At 34.8% G+C, this 25,416-nt stretch overlaps 1 protein-coding gene across 3 annotated transcripts; it reads right to left on the reverse strand.

Annotated features, from left to right (window-relative positions):
* Positions 1-253: 253 nt before the first annotated feature.
* Positions 254-25,135, reverse strand: LOC149802999 (membrane-bound acylglycerophosphatidylinositol O-acyltransferase mboat7-like). Of its 3 annotated transcripts, none has more exons than XM_089952545.1 (7): positions 25,086-25,135; positions 22,819-22,945; positions 20,201-20,360; positions 16,661-16,812; positions 12,421-12,629; positions 6,795-6,986; positions 254-5,396 (listed from the first exon to the last, which is right to left on the reverse strand). In XM_089952545.1, the coding sequence occupies exons 1-7, from the start codon at positions 25,118-25,120 to the stop codon at positions 5,060-5,062; spliced, it is 1,212 nt and encodes a 403-aa protein (XP_089808671.1). In that variant the 5' UTR covers positions 25,121-25,135; the 3' UTR covers positions 254-5,059. The 3 variants fall into 3 exon arrangements, with proteins under 3 accessions (XP_089808671.1, XP_089808670.1, XP_089808672.1); XM_089952544.1 differs by lacking the exon at positions 25,086-25,135 and adding an exon at positions 24,673-25,052; XM_089952546.1 differs by lacking the exon at positions 25,086-25,135 and adding an exon at positions 24,806-25,051.
* Between the last annotated feature and the right edge of the window lie 281 nt (positions 25,136-25,416).

Genomic DNA, 25,416 nt, shown 5'->3' on the forward strand with positions numbered 1-25,416 from the left:
GCTGGAAACTTGGACATCTGTGGCTGAGATATGATACAAAATTAATCAGATGTTCTGTGATATATGTATCAAGGCACAAGTCGTCAATTCATTTGCAACTGGTTGTGATATACTGAAGAAGGAGTGTGTCACCAAACATGAATCCAGGCGGGGTAAGTTAATTTTGCTCACTGATCTTTTACTTTTGCCATTAATCCCGTGTTACGACTCCAGGGACTTAAACTACTCAACAAGAAATAACAAAACAAACAAGTTTTGCATAATTGAAAATAATTTATTTCTCAGAATACAGGAGTGAAAGAATTAAATAAACTTAAAGCATGGTGAATGAATTCCTATTTTCTAAAAGTCCTTTCAATTCCAAAAGTTCCAAGGAATCCGAATACATTCCAAAGAAAAATGCCCCTTCTGTGTTGAAGTTTCAAATGTACAGAAAGATTTCCAAAAGAATTCAAATAGTCATTGAATAAATTTAGTTAATACCGCACAGTTATTCTAGCGTGTCATGCAAAAAATAAATCTTTTAAAAAAACCAAGTTGGGAGATTGAATCCGAATACATGCAGATTGGGACATACCATCTGGAAGGTTTTTTTTGCGGCATATTTAAGCATCGTTTTCACTAAATATTCACTGATTTTTTTCAGGTCCTATACACGTGAAATTCTCAAAGGACATGTCATTTCTCCCTGTGAAGTGCATTATTCCCCACCCCCCACGTGCCCCCATTTCATATTATGGTCAGCTGTGCCCAGACTGCACAATAGCTAAAGGTTAGACTCAAGCCTCTTCAACAAACTTCAAAGAAACCACCTGTTCTATAGTGAGTGAAAGCACTAGCAATTGATTGAGAAATAAACAATGCCCTTTACTGTTATAACTAACAATGCTTAAAATGGGTGCGAATATATGTTAACAGTTCAAATGTGGTCCCAAGCTACCATACAAGTGATAACTATTTTCCACATTTTATATCCCACCTTATTTCCTTATTGTTAACTCATATATGCATATAACACTGCTTGCTACACAACATATTTATTCCAAATTAGTTTTTTTTGTGGCAGATATGATCTGTATGTTTCTTCATCCCTTCTTTTAATTTAATGATGGTAATTAATGCTTATATATACGGTACATTAATGCCAGGTGTTGGCTCATGTAAGTTTCATTTGTGGGAATAGATATCCTAGTTTGCTTGTAGAGAAAAATATCTACAGCATTCAGTGCAGTGATCGTTCTTGGGATTTAGGAAGTAATTCACTACAAACAAAGCATGTAAGGTACGGCAAAAATAAATTTCTGAACTCCTTGTTGACAGCGATGTACTTCGTGAAGCTAGCAATAAGTGAGGGGAGCATTTAATTCCTGAATGCCATGAAATCGACGTTTGCATTATACATCAGTTATCTTACATTGCAAAGTACGATCATAGGGTTTTAGTATTAAAATGTCATTAACTAAAGTTCCTTACAAAACTATTATTTGGAAAATAATATACATAACGTAGATTTGCTAAATACCTGATGTTTCTATTTAAAAAATGAGAGAGAGAGAGACTGTACATGTCAGGAAAGTATATATTTTATATTTGATAATGCATTTATTTCAGGTGACAACAGTCATGCCTATGCACTAACGGTGATGCGGGATGCAAAAACCATGGAAGTAATGCAAAACAGTCATGTAATGATTTATTTTGTAATATTATGGCTGTATTGCTTGTTGTCAATAAAGTAATAACTATCCCATCTATTTCAATTTTCCTTGCCTATTGCATTAATATACTTGGAAAAATATTCACTACTTGCTCTGGCGACATTTTTTGAAAATTGGCAACAAAATATTGAGGTAGGCTATTTTTTTCCCTGACAACTTTTTAAAAGCCTGGACCATCTCTGACATGGACACCAAATTTCATCTCATCATTCCCAAAACCATGAATATTTTCATGACATACCAACAACAGCCCACCTTAAAACGGAGAAAACTCAAGACACTTAAGACTGAATTCTACTGGCCAGGCATGAAAGTATATGTACAAGAATATCGTCAAAAATGTGACAAATGTTTCACCCCATGAACGGCGTTTGGGGGTGGCAAGTGGAGCAACCGCCCCAGGCCCTGCTCTTGAGGGGGCTCCGTGCTTCAGGTCTAAGGTTGTCCTTATGAGTTTGTCAAGCTATTGTATGAAGTAAAATAGTTTGCAATTTATGGCGATTATGCCCATTCAGGAAAGCATCTTTGAATCACATAAGATCACAATGCCCATTGCATAAAATGATAGATACAACTCTCCTTCATTATTCAACCCCTCATTAGATCATGCCATGTACCCCCAGCCAAAATGCTAAATATGCAAATAAATGTCTACTTTGCATATTCATGGCCTTAAGTTTTATTAAAATATTTTATTCCAGTTTGGCATTGCCAAAACTTGTTACTTCAAATCTGTATTTGGTAAGTGTCAGCTACTGCATTCTGTACTTGGCATCAACTTTTGTATTCTGTATCTGGTAAGTGTCAGCTACTGTATTCTGTATTCTGTAAGTGTCAGCTATTGTATTCTGTATTCAGTAAGTGTCAGCTACTCCATTCTGTATTTGGTAAGTGTCAGCTATTGCATTCTGTATTTGGTAAGTGTCAGCAATTGTATTCTGTATTTGGTAAGTGTCAGTTATTGTATTCTGTATTAGGTAAGTGTCAGCTATTGTATTCTGTAACCAGCTAAAGGACTCAAAATTTCTGTCAGTGCAAATCAAATCTGGCAAACAGATCTGTAACACACTGACTGCACCAGTTTTTTCTGGGCATTCCTTAGCTTCTTTTATATGTGATCTGATGCAACCTTGCAGCAATAAAGAAATGACTATTAGACTCGACCAGTGCATCTAAAATTTACATTATTATTCTATAAAGACATGATTAGTGTTATCCAATATGAACTGTGCATTAGACACAACAGAAAGAAAGTATATAGGTTCCTGTGATAAAAAGTGATGGTCTTTTTTCCACTGTTTATTAACATTATAAACTCACACAACTAAAATCTGAGTCCTTTTCATTCAGACTCAAAACAAGGATTCTGCATGTATATTCCTAGTGCATGTGCACCTATATGTAGCACACCAGTACAAGTTTGTCTGATACACTACAGAGCTGTAGGTTACGAGGCACCCTGTCAGTGTGCTAATAATAGTAACTTAAACTATACCGTACATGGCTTCAAATGGTGTGTGTGTGTGTGTGTGTAATTGGATTTTAAACGTAGCTTTAAAAAAATTTCAGTCATATCGCTATGACATCTGCAAGTGTGGCAGTTTATAGTGATGTCTAGCACTGAGGCATCATGCCACACACATGTAGCATGATGTCCCACCCAGTCACATTATCCTGACACCAGGCTGACTGGTCCTAACATTAACCTCCTAATGCTAAGTGCCCAGTGAGGCAGCTGTTAGTACCATTTTTATAAGTCTTTGGTATGACTCGGATGGGGATTGAACCCACAACTTCCAGAATCCAAGGTGATTGCTCTATCCTTTAGGCCACCAGAGAGGTCAGCTTCAAATGGAAGCAAAGACTGTTATATCTGCTGTATTGGGATCAATTCTGTTCAATGTCTCCGTCATATGAAGGTTGTCCTACACGGTGGCAATCCTGAAAGACTGCTAAGACTTTATGAGATGTAAACATAATTCTGATGTGTTTTCCACTAATTAAGCACAAATTTTGAAGCAAAGAAACTGACAGAATTTTTTTCAGAATGAATATCAATTGAAAATGGCCTTCAATGACGCAAGTCTGAAACAGATTAGTTGTGAACATTGACTGGGGTATATCACAAAACAAGTTGCCCCAGTTCTGAGTAATTATACAAAGATGTAAACCCTCTAAAGGCATGATGAAAATGAATTTTTTTTAAAAAACAACATAAAGTTTCAGTAGGAATAAATTCATTTTTCATCATGAGAGCAAAATTATAAGATGGTGACAAAGATGTTTCATATATAAGCAGACATCCTAACAAGACCTTCTAAGTCCCCACAAGTCGGACCAATTTTTGTGTAAGCTGTAACAAAATATCATGTACTGCTATCTGTCAAATTGGAAAACATGCATTTAAAAGTTCAGAAGTGTGACCTGAGATTGATATAGAGAAGGCCAACAATAAGATTACAACTGGACCTAATTACCACAAGAACAGTTGCAGTTCCAAACCCCATGGAGCTCTAAGGCTTCTAGCTAAACCTAAAACTTGATGTAATTTCTGGGTTGTCATTTTCCCCCAGAGTGACAGCAATCATCTCTGCTGCTGTAAGACATCAAATGGACATGACTTGATGTCCAATAAACATAATTTTTGTCTTTCCTACTCCCCCACCAAGAATCTGAATACTCCTTTTTATACTCATGTACTGATTGTTTCAAACTTTTATGAGGCTCATTGTCCTTTCCTTATTATCTTTCAACATGTTTTTGTTTGTTGGATATCATTTCCAAAGAAATGCTATAGAAGCAACAGCTTGATCATGCAGGCATTTTTGCATCAAAAATATGGTCATTTTAAAGTGTCTGAGGTACTTGTGTAACGTTAGACTGGTTCCCTAATGAATTCCACTGAACCCAATATGAAACCTAGATCCAGCTCAAACATAGACAAACATGGATCTGACAGCAACATTCACATTTTTACTAATTTTCCTTATGTATATAACTGAAGGGTTATTTCAAGAAGACTTAGAGTCAAATTGAAAAGGTTGGCAGGTCTGCATAAGCACTGTAGAAATTATTTTCAACAATTATATCCCCTTCACCCCCTCCATCTCATCTATATCCAAAGGTACACATTCATCAAACTTTTGATTTTTCATGTTAAATTGGCAGTTTGGTACATAATATGGTCAGTGGTAATGGACCCCAATTTCTAGGTTATAATGAATGACAGCTGTAATAGGACACATTAAAAAGTATAAAATCGTCCCATCTCATTCTTTCTTTGATGTCCTTCCTTGAAATGCTGTAATAGGACACATTAAAAAGTATAAAATCGTCCCATCTCATTCTTTCTTTGATGTCCTTCCTTGAAATGCATATCCAATAATTAATAATATCACTATACATATATGGCCAGTAAAATAAATGGAACTCCAGTAGGCTATGGTGGTTTCAAATTTCAAGAGAAGGAACCCCATACACATGTAGTCAAATCCTCGCATTTTGAAAAACCAACATCCCCAGTCAAAAAGTTTCTGCTGTGCTGGGTTAGCTCTCTTCCTGAAAGCTGCTGTCATGGCCTCTTCTGCCATCAGAATGGGTGGAACTGTCATGAAACTCAGGTAATACCCAGCATGGATCCCATGCCAGAAGGCACTGACACCCATGGTAATTGCCACCCTAAATGAGGAAACAAGATGGAACATTTATCACCTCTATGGTTCAACAAGGTCAATATCCTTCCCATTTTTCTCTAAAAATACTTTACTACAAACAAACAACAACCACAAGCCTGAACAATATGAGAACACAGTTACTTGAATCAGGACGTCAATGTTGATAATTTTAGACAAGATATTTCTGATGACTGGTTCTCATTTGCAAATTTTTTTTATTGCTTTACAATGTACCAGTTAACCCACAATTTCTTTCAGAGAATGACTCACAATAATTTTCAAAAATAGTGGATGTATAGAGGAATTTCAGCATTTGACATTGTCTGATACAAACAACCTTCTACATGATATATAAATTCATTTACCTGTTCAAAATAGCTCAGCTCTTTCTTTTCAATGCTTGTAGTCGACAATTTTAATTTGGTGAAGGTTTTTTTTTTTAATCAGAAAATTGAAAAGTTATACCTATCTGACTGTTGAAATAGAATATAAAAGCGTAATGGCATAAGGTTTTAAGTAAATTTGTGTTGGTAAAACATGCCTCCATTGCAGACAGAAGCCAAATTCCTGAAAGTCCAAAAACCTGATGAAACTTCCCCCAAAAAACATTAAAATGACCCCCTCCCCCCAAACAAAAATATGACATGAAAACTGAGTCAGGTCTTCTACATATAAACAGGAACATGCCATTGAAGTTTCATCTGTCTAAGCAGAGTGGTTTTTGTATATTTGTGCTTACCGATGGATGCATAAATGGACAGAAATGACCAAATTAAGATGACCCCACTACAGTGGAGGCATAAAAGCTTTGTGAATCTGCAATATAATGTCTAGAAATGCCAGCTATGCAATTTGAGAATTGCAATGTTTGACAGTTACATGTTACACAAAATCCCAAACTTTCAGACATAATATTTGATACTTCTTCTAAAATGCCACCTGTTAAGCAACTCCTGGCTTTTATAGTTTACTTTTTTTTTATAAATGTTTAACCTCTTGTGCATTCATGTAACACTTATCATCAAAAACAATTTGAACTATACGTACCTGAAAATATCTGCTATCCTTATTTTGTCCCATTACAAGTTTGTATAATATTTATATATTTATACTTTACTGTGATTAGTAATGCAGAACCAATTTTTCTGAATCTTAAATTGCACCAGGAAAACTGAACAGTCCAACTAGGTAGATACAATATTGTTATGAGAGATAATCATAACTGCACAAAACAGTTTAGATGGAAGTGGTTCAAAAATAAGCCACATCTCATTCTAATTTAAAATCTCTGCCTATGATTCTGGTTGGATTTGAGATTCTAAAAAAAAAAGTAAAAATGGGAGCAATTGAATGATATTATCTGCCTGACTGAAGTAGGATAGGACAGTAAAAGTGTAGTTACCTCAATGCCCCTAAAGATTTTGGCAGTCTGCGATGAACACAAGATGCCAACCAGTACTGAACAGTCATGTTCCAACTGCGGAGCCCTTCCTTGGTGGTGGGAGCCAGCTCACACCCATATATGTCTAGATTATATACAGTTTCAAAATCATACCTCTCCTCATCAACAATTTCACTTTTTTCAGCTGACTTCCTGAAATACAGATTTCATTCAAAAATGGGGCCCAAATACGTCCACGCCAACCCTGAGAGGTTGAAACACAATTATTACTAATATTAGTGGCAAACAAGGATAATCTTTGCATAAAAGTGTAATCTACATATTACATTCCATAATTACTGGTAACTTTGAAAAATGTACATTTATTTTTGCTACTAACCTGGATCTGCAGCAAGTCAAAATCCTTATCAAAGATGGGCAAACTCAATGTGGATTAGTACTAGAATACAGATACAAAACATACTGAGAAATTATTCATATAGAACACTCACTTTAACTAGTCTACATGTCTAACTTAGCTGAATCATCAAGCATCAAGACCACAAATACTGCAATGAGCATGACAATGTTCTCAGTCTGAGTGTTGTATTATGTCTTCTTTTTAAATTTGCAAAGTGCTATTGATATGTCCTTTTTCTGATCTGACATGTTTTGAAGTTTAAAAAGATCCCTCTCCTCTAACATTTTTCAGTCATATAACATCAGTGAATCAATACTGATAAAGCCTGTTTCACATAACATCTGACACCATTTTTCTTAAAGTGCAGACTGGTTCGCTACCTAAAGATATTATCAACATAATGAATGTGTGAGGCAAGTTTATAAATTGAACAAACCCATCTGTTTTCTTGGGAATGTCACATATACAGCTTCTATAAACAGAAAATAAGTCCATGTAGGTCAGGGATGGACGAATATACTCTTGTGCTATTCTTATACAGCAGTCTTCTTTATTTACAATATTCTCAAATTTATATGATGAGTGGGATTAAAGTTAATGACAAACCTAACATTTTACTGCTTTATTCATATATAGGCAAGGGTAAGATGTAAATTGGGTGTAAAAAGCATGATGATTATGCCAAAAGCATAACGAACGACATGTATTCAAATAATGTAGTGTAACCTTGAGATAATGTGCATACTCTGTGCCATGCTTCTTTGGACTTGGATCTGACCCTTAGTTATACAACAAGCAAAGAGACATGGCAACCAATCCATGTCCAGCTTTATTTTCTTCCATTTACAGTGAATTAAATTCTTTTGTGGCTATGAAGTTTGATGGTTTTCCAAAAGATTATAATTCTGTCATTTCCAAATGAGGGTCAATATTCACTGGGTTTCAATTAGTGGTCTGCACCAACTACAAAATCCAGGAAATATATTGATTTTGCAGTTACTGCATCAAATTTCCTTCACATCAAAGACCACCATATCCCAACATTATAACCATCAAGAGTACTCAGTGAAAATGTTGAGAATATTTTGTACAACTGGCATAACATAAAGAATAATACATATCCATATAGCTATTATCTTGCATAATTCACAAGCGTCTCAGACCACAAAGACATAACGGCTAAGTTAACACGGTTTATTCTATTTACTACTACACTGAATGTACTTATTATTATTATTATTATTATTCAGGTAAATCTCTTAAAGCTAATCTCATCATAATAATCACACAAACTGAAGATGCTTTCACCACTGAGTTTGTGTGGGTGTCTATATTATTATTATTAGAGTTAGCTGTTTATGTTGGAAGCTCTCATTTTTGGAGGTAAATTCTCTCTCAAAATGGTCACTGTGCATAAAGCCATTTTGGCATGGACTCAAAACCACAAAGTTCTGAGGTAAAGAGACAACAGGTATCTATGATGGTAGGTTAGCATCTGGTTCCCTTTTTTGAACCCACACTGTGATTGAGACCCATGTGCTTTTAAAAAAAGCATTTTGGCAAGATTTTGACAGAAAGGGGGGGGGGTGCTTATAAAGGCATGTGTGCATATTATTTTAAATAAGGTACATGTATAACCAATATAAAAGATACCAAGTTCACACCTCTCTTATTCAGAGTTGAGAAGAAAAAAAAGCTGTGTAGATTGTTTCCATGTTTCGTGAATTAATTCACTGCACAAACCATATGAGCAAAAGAATGTATCAACCAATATGTCTTAATGGATTGTAGCAGCTAAAGATACATTAATCAACCAATATGTCTTAATGGATTGTAGCAGCTGAAGATACATTAATCAACCAATGTCTTAATGGATTGTAGTAGCTGAAGATACATTAATCAACCAATATATCTTAATGGATTGTAGCAGCTGAAGATACATTAATCAACCACTATGTCTTAATGGATTGTAGCAGCTGAAGATACATTAATCAACCAATATGTCTTAATGGATTGTAGCAGCTGAAGATACATTAAGCCACTTACTATTCAGCAAAGCTGGCCTAAATTTTCAACTTTATCGTACTATGTACGTTTAACTGTGATGCCGAGATACTGGGTTGAATCCTTATTACAACTACACCTTGTCTTCTTTCCTATCACAGGATATATGATCATAGAGTGTATGTTTAGATCATATGCCTGTCTTACCTTGGCTGCAGACAACATGAATAAATAAGCCCGTTCGAACATTTAAATTAGTTCCTACAAATTATTAGTTGTTTTTGAGGGCCATCATTTGCTGATAATTCTGTAATTTACCGAGTTATCTCATGAAAAATAAAGGTAAGAAATTTTCCCAGTAAATTAACCCAATATATATTAAATAATTTAAAAGTGAAAACTCTGAAGATTAAGGGATTATTTGAAGTTACTTGATAAATTGGATGCATCTGGTTCTGAACAATATAAAATTTCCATTATATAATTCCAACATATCCACCCAGGGTGTTACCAAAACAAATAATTCAAAACTATCGTGTCTGAGGGATTTTATAAATAATAATAATGAACAGATAATTGCTTATCAAGAATGTAGTCCATCTAGTCATGCACCTATCTTCTCTAGTAGTCTCTAGAGAAGTCTCCATAGTAGCATACTTAAGTTTCTTAAGTGGTGCACCTAGTCTCTTTAGTAGTGTCCATAGTCTAGTAGAGCACCTAGTCTCTCTCGTAGTGTCCATAGTCTAGTAGAGCACCTAGTCTTTCTAGTAGTGTCCATAGTCTAGTAGAGCACCTAATCTCTCTAGTTTATAAAGTACACACCATTACATCTTGTTGATGTTGCATTACAATACGTGGTACCAACTGAGGAGCTGAAGACAAACAAGCCAGGTTTTAGCTGTTCAATGTTATGGTGTACACTTCACATGACAGAATGTCATCTTTACCTTTCAAGACATGCAAGCTTTGCCTGCACATTGTATATGTCTGTGCATTCTACAAAGCATTTACAGTATACACTTAAAACAAGGGCGTGAGATTACTCACCAACAAATGCCATGGAAGCAGGCAAAGGATAATGTTTCTGTCATTTAAAGTCTGCTTAGATTTTGAAGCAATTACAGTGATACTGGATGGCACATCAGCAACATTGTGTAACTTAAAGGCATTACGCCAGGATGTGTTCTGTGAAATTCTGCCAACTTCTGTCATTTAAAGGTCTTTCTATTTTAATGATAGCAACCAAATTTTATGGCAGATCTGCATTATTTGTACAAACTTGAATGGCCTTTATGCCACATTGCTTTCTGTAAATTTTGGGCAAATTATGTTCAGAGGTTTCTGAGAAGACATTTAAAAGCACTTGTTTTTTGTATCGGTGGCTATATATGCTAACGGATCTGCATCACTGGTATAAAACTGAAATCCCAGGATGCCAGGATTGAATTGGGTAAAAAGTTTTTGAGATGAAATCATTTAAGGTTTTTCAGTCCTTAGTAGCAATGGTCAAATCTGATGGCAAACTGGCATCATCTGCACAAACTTTACAAGGCCAAGATGCTTTCTGTCAAATTATGTCAAATACTATCCAGCATTTCTGGACAAGTCATTTTGAATTTTTTCTGTTAGTAATGGTGGCCATATTTGAGGATGGATCAGCATCAATTGTTGAAAACTGAAAGGCCTTATTGACTGACAGCTTCTGGTCAAATTAGGTCAAATTCTGTTCAACAGTTTCTGAAAAGTTTGTTAAAATTTTTAATTACCTTTTTTTTAATGGTGGCCATATTCTAATGAGGAATCAGCATCATTTGTATTAAACTAAAAAAAACTTCATGCCAAGATGCTTTCTGAAAAGTTTGGTTGAAAATGGTATGGTTTTTTTATATAGAAGTTGAATGCATCCAATGTGCACTGATGACAGACAATGCACACTGGAAAAAGGACCATATTATAAGATCGACTAGTCATATGGTCAGATGAGCTAAAAAGCTTCTTGGCAAGTCTGAATATCAATTTCCTAACAAAAATAGTCATCAACAGCGTATCATTTCCCATCTATTGTACATGGAGAAAATCTAACCATGCCTCCTCCAAAGTCAGACAGACTTGAGTAACCAGATACTGTTATGAAATGTTTCACATGTACTGATCCTGAAAAATTAATTTTACCAAATCTTATTTTAGTTTCATTTTCATTTTACCAGGATTCATTCTGTTTTTGTTTGCATTCGATTTACATTTTCACTTTAGCTATCATCCTCTCATTTTTTATTTACAATCTCAGAAAAATGCTGTTTGATTTGCATTTATCTGTTCCATTCACCGTTTTCTTTGTTTTTGTCAATCTCCAATGCATTTACCTAAGACATGACTTCCATTTTCAATATTTTTAAAGGGAGAGATCTACTGCTATGTACCTTGTCTCATAAGTGTTTGAATCAAATACATGTTTTATGATTGTTCTAGGGTATGACACAGAAGACAGCAAAATAGAAAATGGTTCCAATTCAAAAGACAGCTTTAAATTTACAACAAATGTATAACTTCAACAGCCAAAGATGTAAAATATAGTTGTAGAATATGTCAGCCAATTTTATTTCCTATATTCATTTTGTTCAAAAATAAATAGTCCACATACTTCCAATAGTGATGATGTCATTTCACTTACTGCAATTGTTAGAAAATGTTACAGCACTAAGTAGTGAAAACTTTTACATTATCAATTTATTATGCACAAGAGCATTTAAAATTCAGCAGCAGTTAGAAATATTTCATGATTTTGAAATGAATTCATGAAATTCTGTCATGGTTCATTTGATTTTCATTTATCATTCATCATTTTGCATGTATGCTCACCGTTTTTTTCTTTCTTGAAAACTGCTGTAATTCTGCCAGCTCTCATTCCATATTTCATTTCCATGGACTGTGCATTCTGTTTTCATTTCACATTTCATTTCCATGGACTGTGCATTCTGTTTTCATTTCACTGGTAAAAGTACCTATTTCTGGGTCTGTAGCTCATTTAAAGACCTGGACTCAATTTAACTTACACAACTTTTAAGTTAAGTGACTGATTTTTACTCACATTTAAATATCAACCTGTAAGATTACAGGATTCTAAATGTAAATTTAAGTCAATACTTATTTCTCTTGATTAAATTTGATGGCAGACAGGCAGAGCTAAGTGGTTTGTTACGGACTTTTGGTGTCATGATCTACCTTTTCTCTACAGCTTCTAAATTTGATGGTCCCTCCCCACACTGTGCCTTGTAGCTAACTGGATAAGCCCCAAGTCCTGAGGTCATGCACATGCACTCTGCAAACAGCCAGGCTAGATACAACCGAGTGCGGAAAATCATGAACATTGGTACCATGTATAGTAGACGATATATGAAAGGATGCTGGTAAAATTCTTCTGTTTCGACATACTGAAATAAAGAAGAATCTGATAATTTATGTAAAGTCTGAGAAATTGTAGCAATAAATATCAACATTGGTGCATGAAATTCAGCAGAAATTGAATGGTAGTACAGTGGTCCCCCTCTTATAATGCCACCCCTTTTGCAGCAAGAAAGTGAATTAGGGTACAAACCTGTCACTGCTACTATCATTCTCTACTGGAGTCGATGCAAATATATTGCAGCATTTTCCATCCATTCCATTTTCATACTATAGCAGAATGTACAATGTTTTTTTTAAATCTTTTCTGACATCTAAAATTTCACAGCAATGATCACTGAAATCTCCTTTTCGTTTAGCTGACTTGCTTTCACTTTTCCATATTTAAATAAAAGACATTTTTCACTTTTTGCAACTTTTTCTTTCGTTGGCAAACATATGAATTTCCAACTAAATTTGAACTACTATGGTCAATGCATGTATATAAAAGGCTATATGTGTGTTACGAGTCTATACTCCTAAAATAAATAACAGAAAAGAGTGAAGACAACAAGCTTTGTAAAATTTAACAAATATTTCCCTATAATAAAAAGTGAAAAATGAGGAAAAAAAACTTAGTTTTATGAATTAAATTTAAAAAATAATTCCAAGAATTAAAAAAACACAAGTCCTATCAATGAAAATTTCTAAGTGAATCTCAGTTCAAGTCCCAATGAAATTCAAGATGGATGGCAATGACGTCAGTAATAGTCAGCATTGTGCTGATGTGTCAACGGTCTCTTGTTGAATCACAGAAAATATTATTCCAGCTTTTGAATTCCATATAAATTCTAGCAAATGTCTTTGTCCAAGAATTATATCAGAGCACTTCTGTATTTCCAGGGAAAACAAATGCTTGAATTCAATAATTTGAAGAAAAATAAAATGCAGCCCAAACTGGTCACAACATAATACAACTTAATGTGTCAGATGTTAAAGCATGACTGATCAACCTTTATCAAAAACATCAGTTATACAGCTAAGTAAAATGCAAAACAGATTGGGATCAAAAGTTGATCCTTGTTTACCAACTAACATGTGCTTCATATCACATAGTCCAGGTATGACCTTGACTCAACTTAATGATTGTTACTCTGAGAAAGACAACTTTTTTTTCCCAAAACTGTCAATGATTTTGGAACAATGTCAGCAACTAGATACAATGTTTCTCTTATTAGTTGTTTACATCGAAAATAAAAAAAAGAAGAAAAAAGTCAGTCAGGTCAAACAGAACTAAAGTTTGGACAAGGTCATGTCCAGTAATCAATGTTGCATTACAACAGCAAGTAAAGGGAAAAAAATTAAAATTAACAAACAAACAATTAAATTAAATATACATAACACTGTGTACAAAGGAAATGAACTTGTCATATGCTTAGCTTGTTATAGACTAGTTCCTTTGCTGATACATCTCTTAATCCAACAGAGGAAAGCACAATAGCTAATGTACCATATTTTCTTTAAAGCGAAATGACATAATACTGGCTTGAGATTAACTAATGTGTGCTTGTCTGATGTTGGCTTTTGTCATCTTAATAATTATCAGTGTTAATAATAGCTTGTAATTATCAAAATGACAAAACCTGACATCTAAGTAACACACTGCAATTTGGATAATCAGATTACCTACTTCTTTGTATGGATTAAAGATTTTACTTTATTGGCATACAGGAACAAATGTCAATGTTTTGAATTTAAAGGTCAACAACAATCAATATTTACATCAGTAAATCCCAACATGTGTCCCCTTGTGAGAGGTAAATCTGACATTTTCAGCTCCTGGCCAAGCTGAAGGGTGCCTGTCCTAGAGTGATACTTCTGAACATAAGCTCACCAGTGCCAATGGCTTGCAGGTGTTAAGTGGATGGCTGCAGGTCAAGGGGACCAATCAAGAGGGGTACCACTATAAAATCAATATGGATTTAAGATTCTAAAATAAGCCTTGCTTATCAGTGTAAATAACAAAAGCTACTTTTGCATTAGACCAAGATGTTAGTAAAACCAAGATAAGGCCAGGGCCTGCATGTTAAACATGATCTTGACCCCAATGTCAAATGATTCAGCAAGCCTTTCATAAAATGGACAGTCTTTGCCTCAAAATAATTCATCTCAAGCATAAAGAAGAATCCATTAAGGGGTTTCAGAAATATAGGCAAATGAAAAAACTTTAATGTAAACCATATGGTAAATTTTCAATTTGACCTTGACTCCAAAGTAAAATGGGCACAGTTCATGTCACCAAATGAATTTTTTCTTGCCTCCATAATGATTCATCCTAATATGAAGAAAATCCATCTATGGTTTATAAAATATAAACCAATTAAAAGAAACTTCAACCAAAACATTCACACAATTTTTCTAAGACTGACCTTCGACCCCAACTCAAAGGATCTAGTAAGCATGTCATTGAATGACCTGTCTTATTTTCATAATGATTCATGCCAAGTTTTATGAGAATCTTTCAACTGGCTTAGGAAACATGTACACATGAAAAACTATAACCAAAATCATAACCAAATGTTGATGCCACCATTGGTGGAAAAGTGACTGCTATGTCTGGCTTCTCACTAACTAGGACTTGACAAAACTCATCAATAGTTATATGACTGGACTGCAAACAATGAATACTGAAAATTCATTTTAATTACTTAAGTATCAATCATTTATTTTCTGGCTGCTATATCAGACTGACATATTTCAATACCAAAGTATGTGACTCAATCAGTGATGCTAAGAAAATTAACTAAATGCAAATCCTCAACTTCAGAAACTGAGCCTAATGCAAAGATAAGCACAAATAAATGAACTATGAAATAAAGGTCACCATGGCCTAGTGTTCAATGTAGGATGTAGTACTCCTCCATATCCTCACACTGGGTTACCTCCCTTGGGTAGGTTATTGCAAGTGCTAGTGTTATTAATTTTGGTGGAAAAATTCCACTTACAGAAAATTGTACACTTTGATAACTGCATCACACTCAATTTAGATTGTATTTGCTGTGGTCTTTTCTCTGTATACATTTTGGTGGAGAATAATAAGATTTTTTCAAATAGGCAAGAGGAATAAATCAGGAATTCTTACTTGCAGTGATGCAGCACATGGGGATGTTACAAGGCTGCATGCAACATACCCAATGTACAGATGAAATCACAATGAAGCACATGTGAGCCACCAAACAGTCTGGTTATTTTAACCTTGGTTTTGATTTAATTTCAACCTGTGAATCTAGGCAACATGTTAATCTGTTAACGTGCAGAAATGAAATGCTAAGGGTTAGATTACCCAGGGTTCAAAACAAGTAGGTTTTTTAAGCAGTGACATATTCTGAAAGGGTATGAGCTGTGAAGCATGTGGTACTCCACATAACTCAATTACATACTAGGTTTTGCAACTCCACTGACAATATTACCTGAGAAAATGACCTGAATGCAGAAGTTAATCCAAGTCAGTGGATTGTGAATACAGTTCACAGTGACCTATTTTCATTGAAAAGTGTAGCACTCCACAAACAACAAATACAACTGGACCAAAAACATAGGTTAGTGAAGGCTGTACTACACAGAATGACACAAATACATATAAACCTTTGTGACTCTTTCAGAAATCATTTATGAGAAAATGGCTTAGGTGCAGTGCTTTTGCCAGATGAACATCATACAGACATCAATATTCTTAAGACAGATTTGTTTTGCAATCCAGCCATATATGGCATTTACAGATAGTATTATAAAAAATCAGACTTTCTTTATTGTGTTGTGGCTCAGACCTTGTTATGTCCAAGAACTATTTCCCATGGTATTCATTTAGGCTATATCTTCAATGCAGTAGACCATAACAGCTTTCCTAATAAGACTTCTAACTGTGACCTGCTATAAAGTACAAAATGACATGGGATGCAATGAATTTGTACAAAAACACATCGTTTTTCTGCTGAATATGGGTCCCTCTTAAGCTGCCTTAAATTTTTAGAAGTAGACTAATATTACCTCATCAAGAGAATGCCGTGTGAAAATTACTTACTTTAATATTAAAGAAATAGGAGAAAACCAAGAAGGTAATGGCTATTGCTGGAACTGGTTTCAACCTTTGCAGAGCAAACTTTAATGTTGGTATTGACTCTGGTTTCTCCTGGTGTAGGAAATCAAAGTAAGTTCTGTATTTGTAATATGGACCTGCAAAAGGTACAATTAGGAGTTCTTCATTTATATACAGACTTGCAAAAGGTACAAAAGCATTAAAGGTAGATCATCAAATATCTAGCCTCCTAATTAGACAATAGATGGTCTAGATGTTGAAACTGTATTTGTTATAAATGACAGTAGAAGCATACATGTGAATCACTGAACAGGCAGATTAATATTTTTGCAAACATATTAATTTATTTATTCTTCTCTTTCTAACAGTCAATGTATGTATGTATGTATGTATGCATGTATGTGTGTGTATGTATGTGTGTATGTATTATTACGTGTTTAGGCTCTAATAAACAGTAACACAGAAAGACTGAAAACAAGAAAAAACAATGTAAAAATGAAAAAAGAATCAAATCCAAAAATAATCCAAGAATAATCCATGAATTAAATTTTAGAAGTCCTAGTAATGAAATGTTCTAATGAATTCAATTTCGTGTCCCGATGAAAAATCCAAAATGGAAGGCAATGATGTATACTGAAGCCTATGTATCCTTCAATAAGAGTAAATCAACAATGTTACTCCAACCCTTCAATAACAAGAGTGCAATGAACAATTTTACTCCACTCCTTCAAAAAGAGTAAATCAGCCATTTTACTCCAATCCTTCAATAAGAGTAAATCAGCAATTTTACTCCACTCCTTCAATGGGAGTAAATCAGCAATTTTACTCCAATCCTTCAACAGAGTAAATCAATTTAACTCCAATCCTTCAATGAAGAGTAAATCATCAATTTTACTCCAACCCTTCAATAACAAAAGTGCCATGAACAGCACATTATACATTTGCCTCATTATTTTCCTTTTATCTAAGGAGGAGGGGGGGATCTCCCACCCCACACCTACTTTCACCAAATCAAGGGAGTAGAAACAAAAGAAGCTGGGGAAGGAGGAACTTCCAAAATTCAACATTTACCTAAAACTTAATATCCATCTTTTCTTCTTCCTGCTCCACCTGGTCTGCTATCAAATCATCATGTGTCCTCTAGTTGTATAATCATTAATCTGTTTCTAAGTTTAATCTCTTCCTTATCTGCAAATGAATATTGCCCTGTGATATCAGAGTCTGCCCTCTGAAAGGGCATATGAAAAGCTAACTTAGCCAGTCTCAAAGTTGTGAAATTGTTCTTTATGGTTGTTATGTATAATTTTACACTGTTCATTGGTATTGTCTCTTAGATATCTGTACAATAAGATTTTTTACTAACACAAATTCTTTCCTTGAATCAAAGGATTATTTTACTACTATGCCAGATTTCATATCTGTTCTATAATGCTGTATTAGTTGTTGTTTTTTTAAGACCATCAATGCCATAGTCAGCATCTTCATCTTTGCTCAAAAATGAGGCTTCTTGGTCCTAGTACCTGAAAACTTTGTTGAAACTGAGGCACTGTCCTCATGATTTATGCCTCCAAAGAAATTTTTTCTAGCTGCTTCAAATTCTGACTTACAACATTTATATTCTTTTCCTCTGTGCATAGTGTGATACCTTGCAAGGTGAAGGTCATATATCCATCCCTGACAGTTTGTAGTCTATTCTGAAATTCTTACTGACCAGTATCCTTCTGAACTTAGTCATGACAGCAGTCAAAATAAATCCATCGAGTGCTGGTTGCATTGCTGCAGTGACCAAGTTGTGTCTTCTGAAAAACCATACTTAAGGCAGCAAGTGAAAGGAATCAAGCTCATGAGATACAGAACAAATCTGCAGCTAGCGAGCTGTAGAACCTTAAACATGTCTTACTGCCACTTCTGTGTTTCTTAAAGAAACTAGCAACATCTCTGGACTTCTGACCCTAAGATTCCACAATACATAGGTATTTTGATCAAATAATTATCCTTCTTTTCCATTTTGTTTGGTTCTCACTTACTCATTTTTACCTTCATTTGATTGAAAACTAAATCTGCAAGTTTTTATCTATCACTTCTTTCCAAGTGTACAAATTTGAAGCATTTTGCATGATTTGCAAACTGACAACATCTCTGGATTTCTGACTTTAAGATTCCAGAATCGAAAGATTTTTTTCCTACACTAAGTGCAAGAAATCCATAAAGTTTGGTCAAGAAACTTACTTGAGAACGAAAATGAATTTTCGAAACCAATATTTTTTTATTTCTTTTGAACTACAATGACTCTGACCTTCGATTTTCTGTACTAATAGTAATATTTTTAGCCAACAAAAATCTTTTTTTTTAAATGTCCACTTCAATATTTAATATTTCTGAATACGAAATATCTCTAGGAAGAAACATCAAATTCATTTTTCAGCTCACAATTTACTGACATATCCCACTTGTAACTAGCTAAATGCTAGTTTGCTAATGTCAATTTTGATCCCTGGATCTTTCGACCATAAAATCATTAGGCCTTTTACATACCTTGTATAAGCCCCTGCACAAACTTCAAACAAGTGGTCTAGAACTAAGGTCATTAAGTCCCCTAACCCAAGTCTTATTTCAGTTACAGTGATTTTGACCTTCAACCTTTTCCAGACGAAACTGATGCGTACCAGTGAATGCTCCAAGTATGCAAATTCAACTTCTTTTGGTTGATGAGCCAGGCATGGAATATATAAAGGTATATACATGAATCGATGACTGCAGGGAGCTTCTTTTCATTCCCTAACCATCAAAGCCTCTCAAGTAATTTTAGTGTCTTTTGATCTTGATTTTGAGCAACTGCTTAATCCATCACATGTGTTAAGTGTGAATGTCTGTTTTCATGCCTAATTATAACATTAGGCCTAACAAATAGTTAGTCCAGTGTTTCCCAGTCATACATAAAGTTTGGATTCAAATTAGGGGAACTGCAAAAAACTGATCAAAACTTTGACACATGTGACAATGATAGGAGAATTTGTGATGTAATGTACATGAGGAATTAGAATGAGGATACACTAATTTTGTGTGGAACTTTTTAGTTTAATATTATGTTATTTCTGTTTTTGCTAAATAGCTAAACTAAATAAATTTATCTTGGCAGCATACTACTAATTCTAATAATAATAATACATGCAAAATAATAATGATACTACTACAACTACTAATAATAATAATGATGCTATTTGGCGCATAGCACATGTATTTGTCATGAACCAAGTTTGAGAGCTGAACCTGCCTTGAGAGGTCACCCTTCTACAAAGACCACTTTGGACACTTCCCACGGGTGGATGCTGTAGACAGGTTTCATTGTACTTCCATTCAATAACACAAATGTAAAACATGCAAAAATTATTCAATTAACCAGTAAAAGTTAATGACAAGGACTATTATTGTGCCAATGTAATGGAAATAAGATGTTCCATGAGGGGTGTATGATTAAAAATGACCAGTAGAAAAACTGCCCCCTCCCCCCATCACAAGACATACCTGTGAATAATCCAATATAGCAAAAGGAATACATCACTAAATCAAGCAAGCTGGGTCTCAGTTTGTAATACTTCTTCCTCCTCTTAAATTCCTCATCTGATTCATCTCTCTTTCTTTCCAAATAATAAGCATCATGGACCTCAAAGGCAACACCAACCATCTAAAAAATAATAATAGCCAGTACCATATATACTGCCGTAGCATAATGTGCCCGTACATCAAGGTCTGTGTTGCTTGTTCTGCTGATTATTCTTAACAAAATGCACAGAATCAGATCTGCTGGCACATTATGTGATGGCAGATCTGGGCCTGTGCAGTTTGCAGTTGAACTTATCTTAATAGTGAGTAAACAGTATTTGCAATATGTAAGACAACTATCACTGAATGATTGTCAAACTCGGGTCCATATTACCAACTTGTATGATGCATACAACTGTGCTATCAGCCAGATATCAGTATGCTCATAACTTGGACAAAATCTGTTACATTAGAAGCTATCAGGTGAACCTTTACTCTCAGATTTTTAAAAATTCCTAACATGATAAAGTATGCATAGATATTTATAGCTGGACGTTTCATCCATGATGTATTCATTTACTTTTATGAATATATTGCATGTCACAACTATAATCAGCATACAAACCAGATATTCCATCACATATTGTGCAGGAACAACAGAGTCTACACTGTTTGTTCTACTTGTTTTCATATCGACAGTATCAATCCAGATCTGCCATCACATAATACACTTGAAAATCATGGTCTACAGCATTTGTTCTACTCATTGTGACTCTGAACTTAAGGCATAGGGCAAGGTTACAGTCAACACACATAAATGCTGTAAATGTAATTAAAATTTTGGATGGTTCTAAAGTTACAATGATGCAAGTCAAGAGTTACATTTCCCTGGAAGTGACCTTCACCCTGAGGCAGAGGGCATGGCTATTTCATATGACATCAATCAGTTATGACTTGTACTTGGGCAAGGAGGCATTAAGACTTCAGTGGCTACACTCTGCACAAGGATACATGTAACAAAATAAAATCCATACCAAGACATCTCGACAGTAAATATAAGTAAAATTTGTATCAGACAAGAAGGATCTAGCAAAATCTATTTAGCTGCATGATATCATAACATCATTTCTGATGAAATGTACATTATAGCATAATTAGCAATTTTAATAACTACTCATGGGATAGGAACACAATGTATCTACTTTAAGTAAACAATCACTGATAGGGTACAGCTTTTTAAATATTTTCCCCAAAGACTGATATCTGAAAATCTCTATGCAGAAGTAATTAAGGCAGGCTGAGCTAAGTTCTTCATTATTTCATTACATCTAAAGACATAGCAAACGATTTGCTCCCTACTGCCAATTTGTAAGTTGTTACTCTGCAGACTGATATCAGAACTTAAAAACAATTTCAGTTTTATGTGCAGGTTTGCCCACTTTTTATTTTCCTGAAATGTAAACATCAAGAGACCTAAGCTGGCATGATATCACTCACCTAGGTAGCAAACATATAAATCAGCTTGTGAATGCAAATTCACACTTAACAGTGAACTGTAGAGGGAAAAGAAAAGCACTGATCACATAGTTTCTACACTGTCTATCAATGTGATGTGATTTATCTTCACTTCTATACCTCATATTGGATCACTTTCCCAGTATGAATGGACAAGTCATTCATACAACCAGCATTATCACTTGGATCTCTCCCATCCCTAGGGGACTTGGCAATAATTCATAAATTAAACACTGTTCACATTCCCACCCTTAAATATGTACACTCACTTGGCATTATATTAACAGTTAATAGGCACAGCCTTCATGGATTCAAGGGTCTGTCCTTACTCAGTCTCAGGACTGATCCTGGAGTCATAACATGGAAACAATTGAGAACTGTACCCATGGGAGCAATGGCAGCTCAGTGGTTAAAGTGGTGGGTACATAACCAAGAAGTTGCAAGTTTTAATCCCACCATCTGATCTGACTGGCTCAACTACCAAATCTCTCACATTCATCTTAAGGTCATAGATTTCTTTGCTCTTCATAATTACTTTTGGAAATGGTTCGAGATGGAAGCATATTGGTTTATATTTTTCTGCATTTAAAAAATTAAAAACTATGCATTTATAAGTGTCAGTAATGGCCCAATCTACGAAATGCCTATAAAATAATGCACAATACATGTGACAATATTTAAACAACTTTTTCAGGTACTTTAATCTGGCAAGAATTTCAAATGTCAGACTCTATTTCAGCAAACTAGTCAAACTTGCTTGAAAATATTTACAAACATGAATGTGGTAAAGTTTTTAATCCTCTGCAAACAAATTTATACATTTTGACATGGTTTTTACACATGTAAGAAACACCCTTTGTTCAGTCCACTTTTTTATTTTGCCGGAAGGTAATAATTATTTTACACCGAGTTTAATCTAAAAAACTTGTAACGCTGACCTTAATCTAAGGTATGCATAGATGTATGGAAAAGCACATGGACACTAAAACGATCACAAAGCATGCTCAGTAACAAAATAGAAAGGCAATTAAAATATGAGAAAACTTCTTTGGGACAAACTAAATTTTTCATGCTATGATACATACCCGAAGTGTGTTGAACAACTGCAAAGCATTTGACAGTGGTGACGGTTTCGGAAGTCCAAAGTAATCAGCAGTTCGGAAGAATACAAGGTACCCAAAGCACCATATGAAACTGGCCACATGACACCATCTTTAAAATTTAAAGAAAAATGAATATGCAACTTCCTACTTATTTTAGATTTTGAGAAAGTTTCTGAGGAATATAATTCTAATAATTTCAACTAGTAGTACAGAAACAAATGTAATTCAGTGTCTATTGACAATCATCTTATGCATAAAATAGTGACTAAACTGAATTAAAAAGCAAAACCAAAATCAATGAATATGTACAATACACAAAATACAAAACTGATACATAGATAGTTTAATATTGTACCTGTCTGGCAAAATGTGTAAAAAGAAGTAAAGACTGCAAAATGCATGTTTGACTAATAAGGCTGGGCAGATTCATTTCTCATTGGATGGCAAATCAACATTATTTATATAGAATTAAAAGTGCTTCAAGCCTGGGTGAAGATGCTATAAAATTATGTTTAGCACTTTTTGCGAAGTAATTTAAAGTTGTCTGACTGTTAGTAATAACAGACATATTGTATTATCTGTATGAAATTAAAAGTGCTACAAACCATGCTGTCTAATTCTTTTGAGTACCTTTTAAGTGGTCAATTAAATGTTTTTTCTTTTACTTTTTCATAAATGACAGTCATGTTGGAATGCAGATCTACATCATTCTGTGCCAACTATGAAGCCTTCATAAAAGAATGCTTCTGCCATTTGCAATTCCAAATTGTTGCACGCAATTTCTCAAGAAAAGGTTAATTGTCAAGCCACAAATGAAATTTCTGATGGTTTATGGGTAATGGTAGCTGAGGAATGCTAAAGTTAGTTAATTTAAGGTTAAGTTTTCTTTAATTAAATGGCCATTTCTGATAACATTTGGACAAATGTGACCAATCATTTGTTTCAATAAAGAAAATTAACTGACAGTTCCAACTGACTGGGCTAGAATGAGGGCCTGAAATCATGAATTTTTTATCAGTAATGAACAGGGTCATGAAAATAACAATTTGACTGATACTGCCTTTATTTCACTGATTCTGCTAAAGTCAAACACAAGCAGTTCAATTTCTAATTCAACATTCATTCACAGTGAACATCAACTCAAAAACAAATTTTTCACCAAGACGAATGAAGAACCCAGTGCGCTTAGTACTTCGCAGAAAACCCTGTAATCAAATGCAAGAACACATCGCAGCTCTTCAAGCATCATGAATAACAGGGTCAACCTATTACACAGTAAAACTAGTTTGAGACGATGCAAAATAAATGCAAGCTGACTAATGCAGCTCTAAGTCTTCACATGCAAGCAGTTTCCTAATCACTATTCGCTTTAAGAGAAATTAACATTCTATGCAGGGCCGGCACCAGACTATCTGGCGCCCTAGGCAAGGTTAGATTCTAGCGCCCCCCCCCCCCGAAAATATCAATTTCAAAATTTATAAACATAATGTAAATTTGTCTTTTCATACCCAATAAACATATAAGACTGAATCTACCCGATTATTTGTCCCTGTATGAAATAAACCAGGATAAAAAATGACCCTCAATAAAACTGAAATTTATTTATTTAGTTTTCAAAACTGGTGTTGATTTGGAGAAATGCGCCCCCTGAAATCAGCGCCCTAGCGGCTGCCCAGTTTGCCTATATGTCTTTATCTTCTTGTTATCTCAAATTCTGGCAACACCCAAATCTAATAGTCATGATGGGGCTGGGGTGTGTGGGGGGGGGGGGAGATCGGTCAAGGTTGACGTCATACAGTGTAGAAATTATCTAGGTTAAGTAAAGTGTTGTCGCACCTTGGGTAGATCACTGAAATCAGGAGACTGTTTACGAGAGTTGTAAAAACAGGATGCAAACCATCCGCTCCACAAGTTACAATCACAATGAATGCACCAGCAATGCTACATAGTAATTTTCTATTCAGCGCACCTTTGGTACACTTAGCTACTTGACCAAAGGCCAGAGAAAATAAAAGTACAATTCCGTAAATAAAATCGTCCGACATCACGCCCCTATCTGCCCGCCAATGACGTATGTAAACAAAGAATAACACAAGAGCGACACATGGGAAGCAATTTGATGACAAGTATTCAACCATAACGGTGTCTTAGTAAATTCATGCAAGAAGAATCATTTCTGTGGCCCCTTTCAGAAAAAAAACACCAAAAGATCTCTCATACTGTGATCAGATATTATTTTTAATTAATACATATCATTGAGAATCGTTTGACAAATGCTGTGCATCGAAACACCGGAATGCATCGAAACGCCGAAACCACACAGAAACGCAATATCCGTTATGCGGATCAGGGTTAAAACCGACTGGTACCAAAAGAGTCCTTGGCCAAAATGGACTAGTGTTGAAAAAGGCCCAGTCTAAGGAGGCGCGACCACAAAAGGCCCATTTTTGTACTAATTACTAATTACTAATATTATGTATATTAAAACTAATACATAAATATAAAGTCCATATGTTTTATTATGAAATATCTATAAATACTGTGCAGTAAAGTAACACTGTGCAGTATGTCACAATCGTA

The sequence above is a fragment of the Sinohyriopsis cumingii genome, chromosome 3 (genome assembly GCF_028554795.1).
Source record: "Sinohyriopsis cumingii isolate HCF-2022 chromosome 3, ASM2855479v2, whole genome shotgun sequence".
NCBI classification, from domain to species: domain Eukaryota; kingdom Metazoa; phylum Mollusca; class Bivalvia; order Unionida; family Unionidae; genus Sinohyriopsis; species Sinohyriopsis cumingii.

Bases quoted from the DNA above. Each gene is read 5' to 3' on its own strand.
- LOC149802999 (XM_089952544.1), bottom strand. From the start codon at position 24,974: ATGGTTGAATACTTGTCATCAAATTGCTTCCCATGTGTCGCTCTTGTG. The intron at 22,946-24,672 runs GTGCGACAACAC...TAAATTTTAAAG, and splicing joins ATTTCAGTGATCTACCCAAG to ATGGTGTCATGTGGCCAGTT. The intron at 12,630-16,660 runs GTAAGTAATTTT...TCTTTATTTCAG, and splicing joins CCTATTTCTTTAATATTAAA to TATGTCGAAACAGAAGAATT.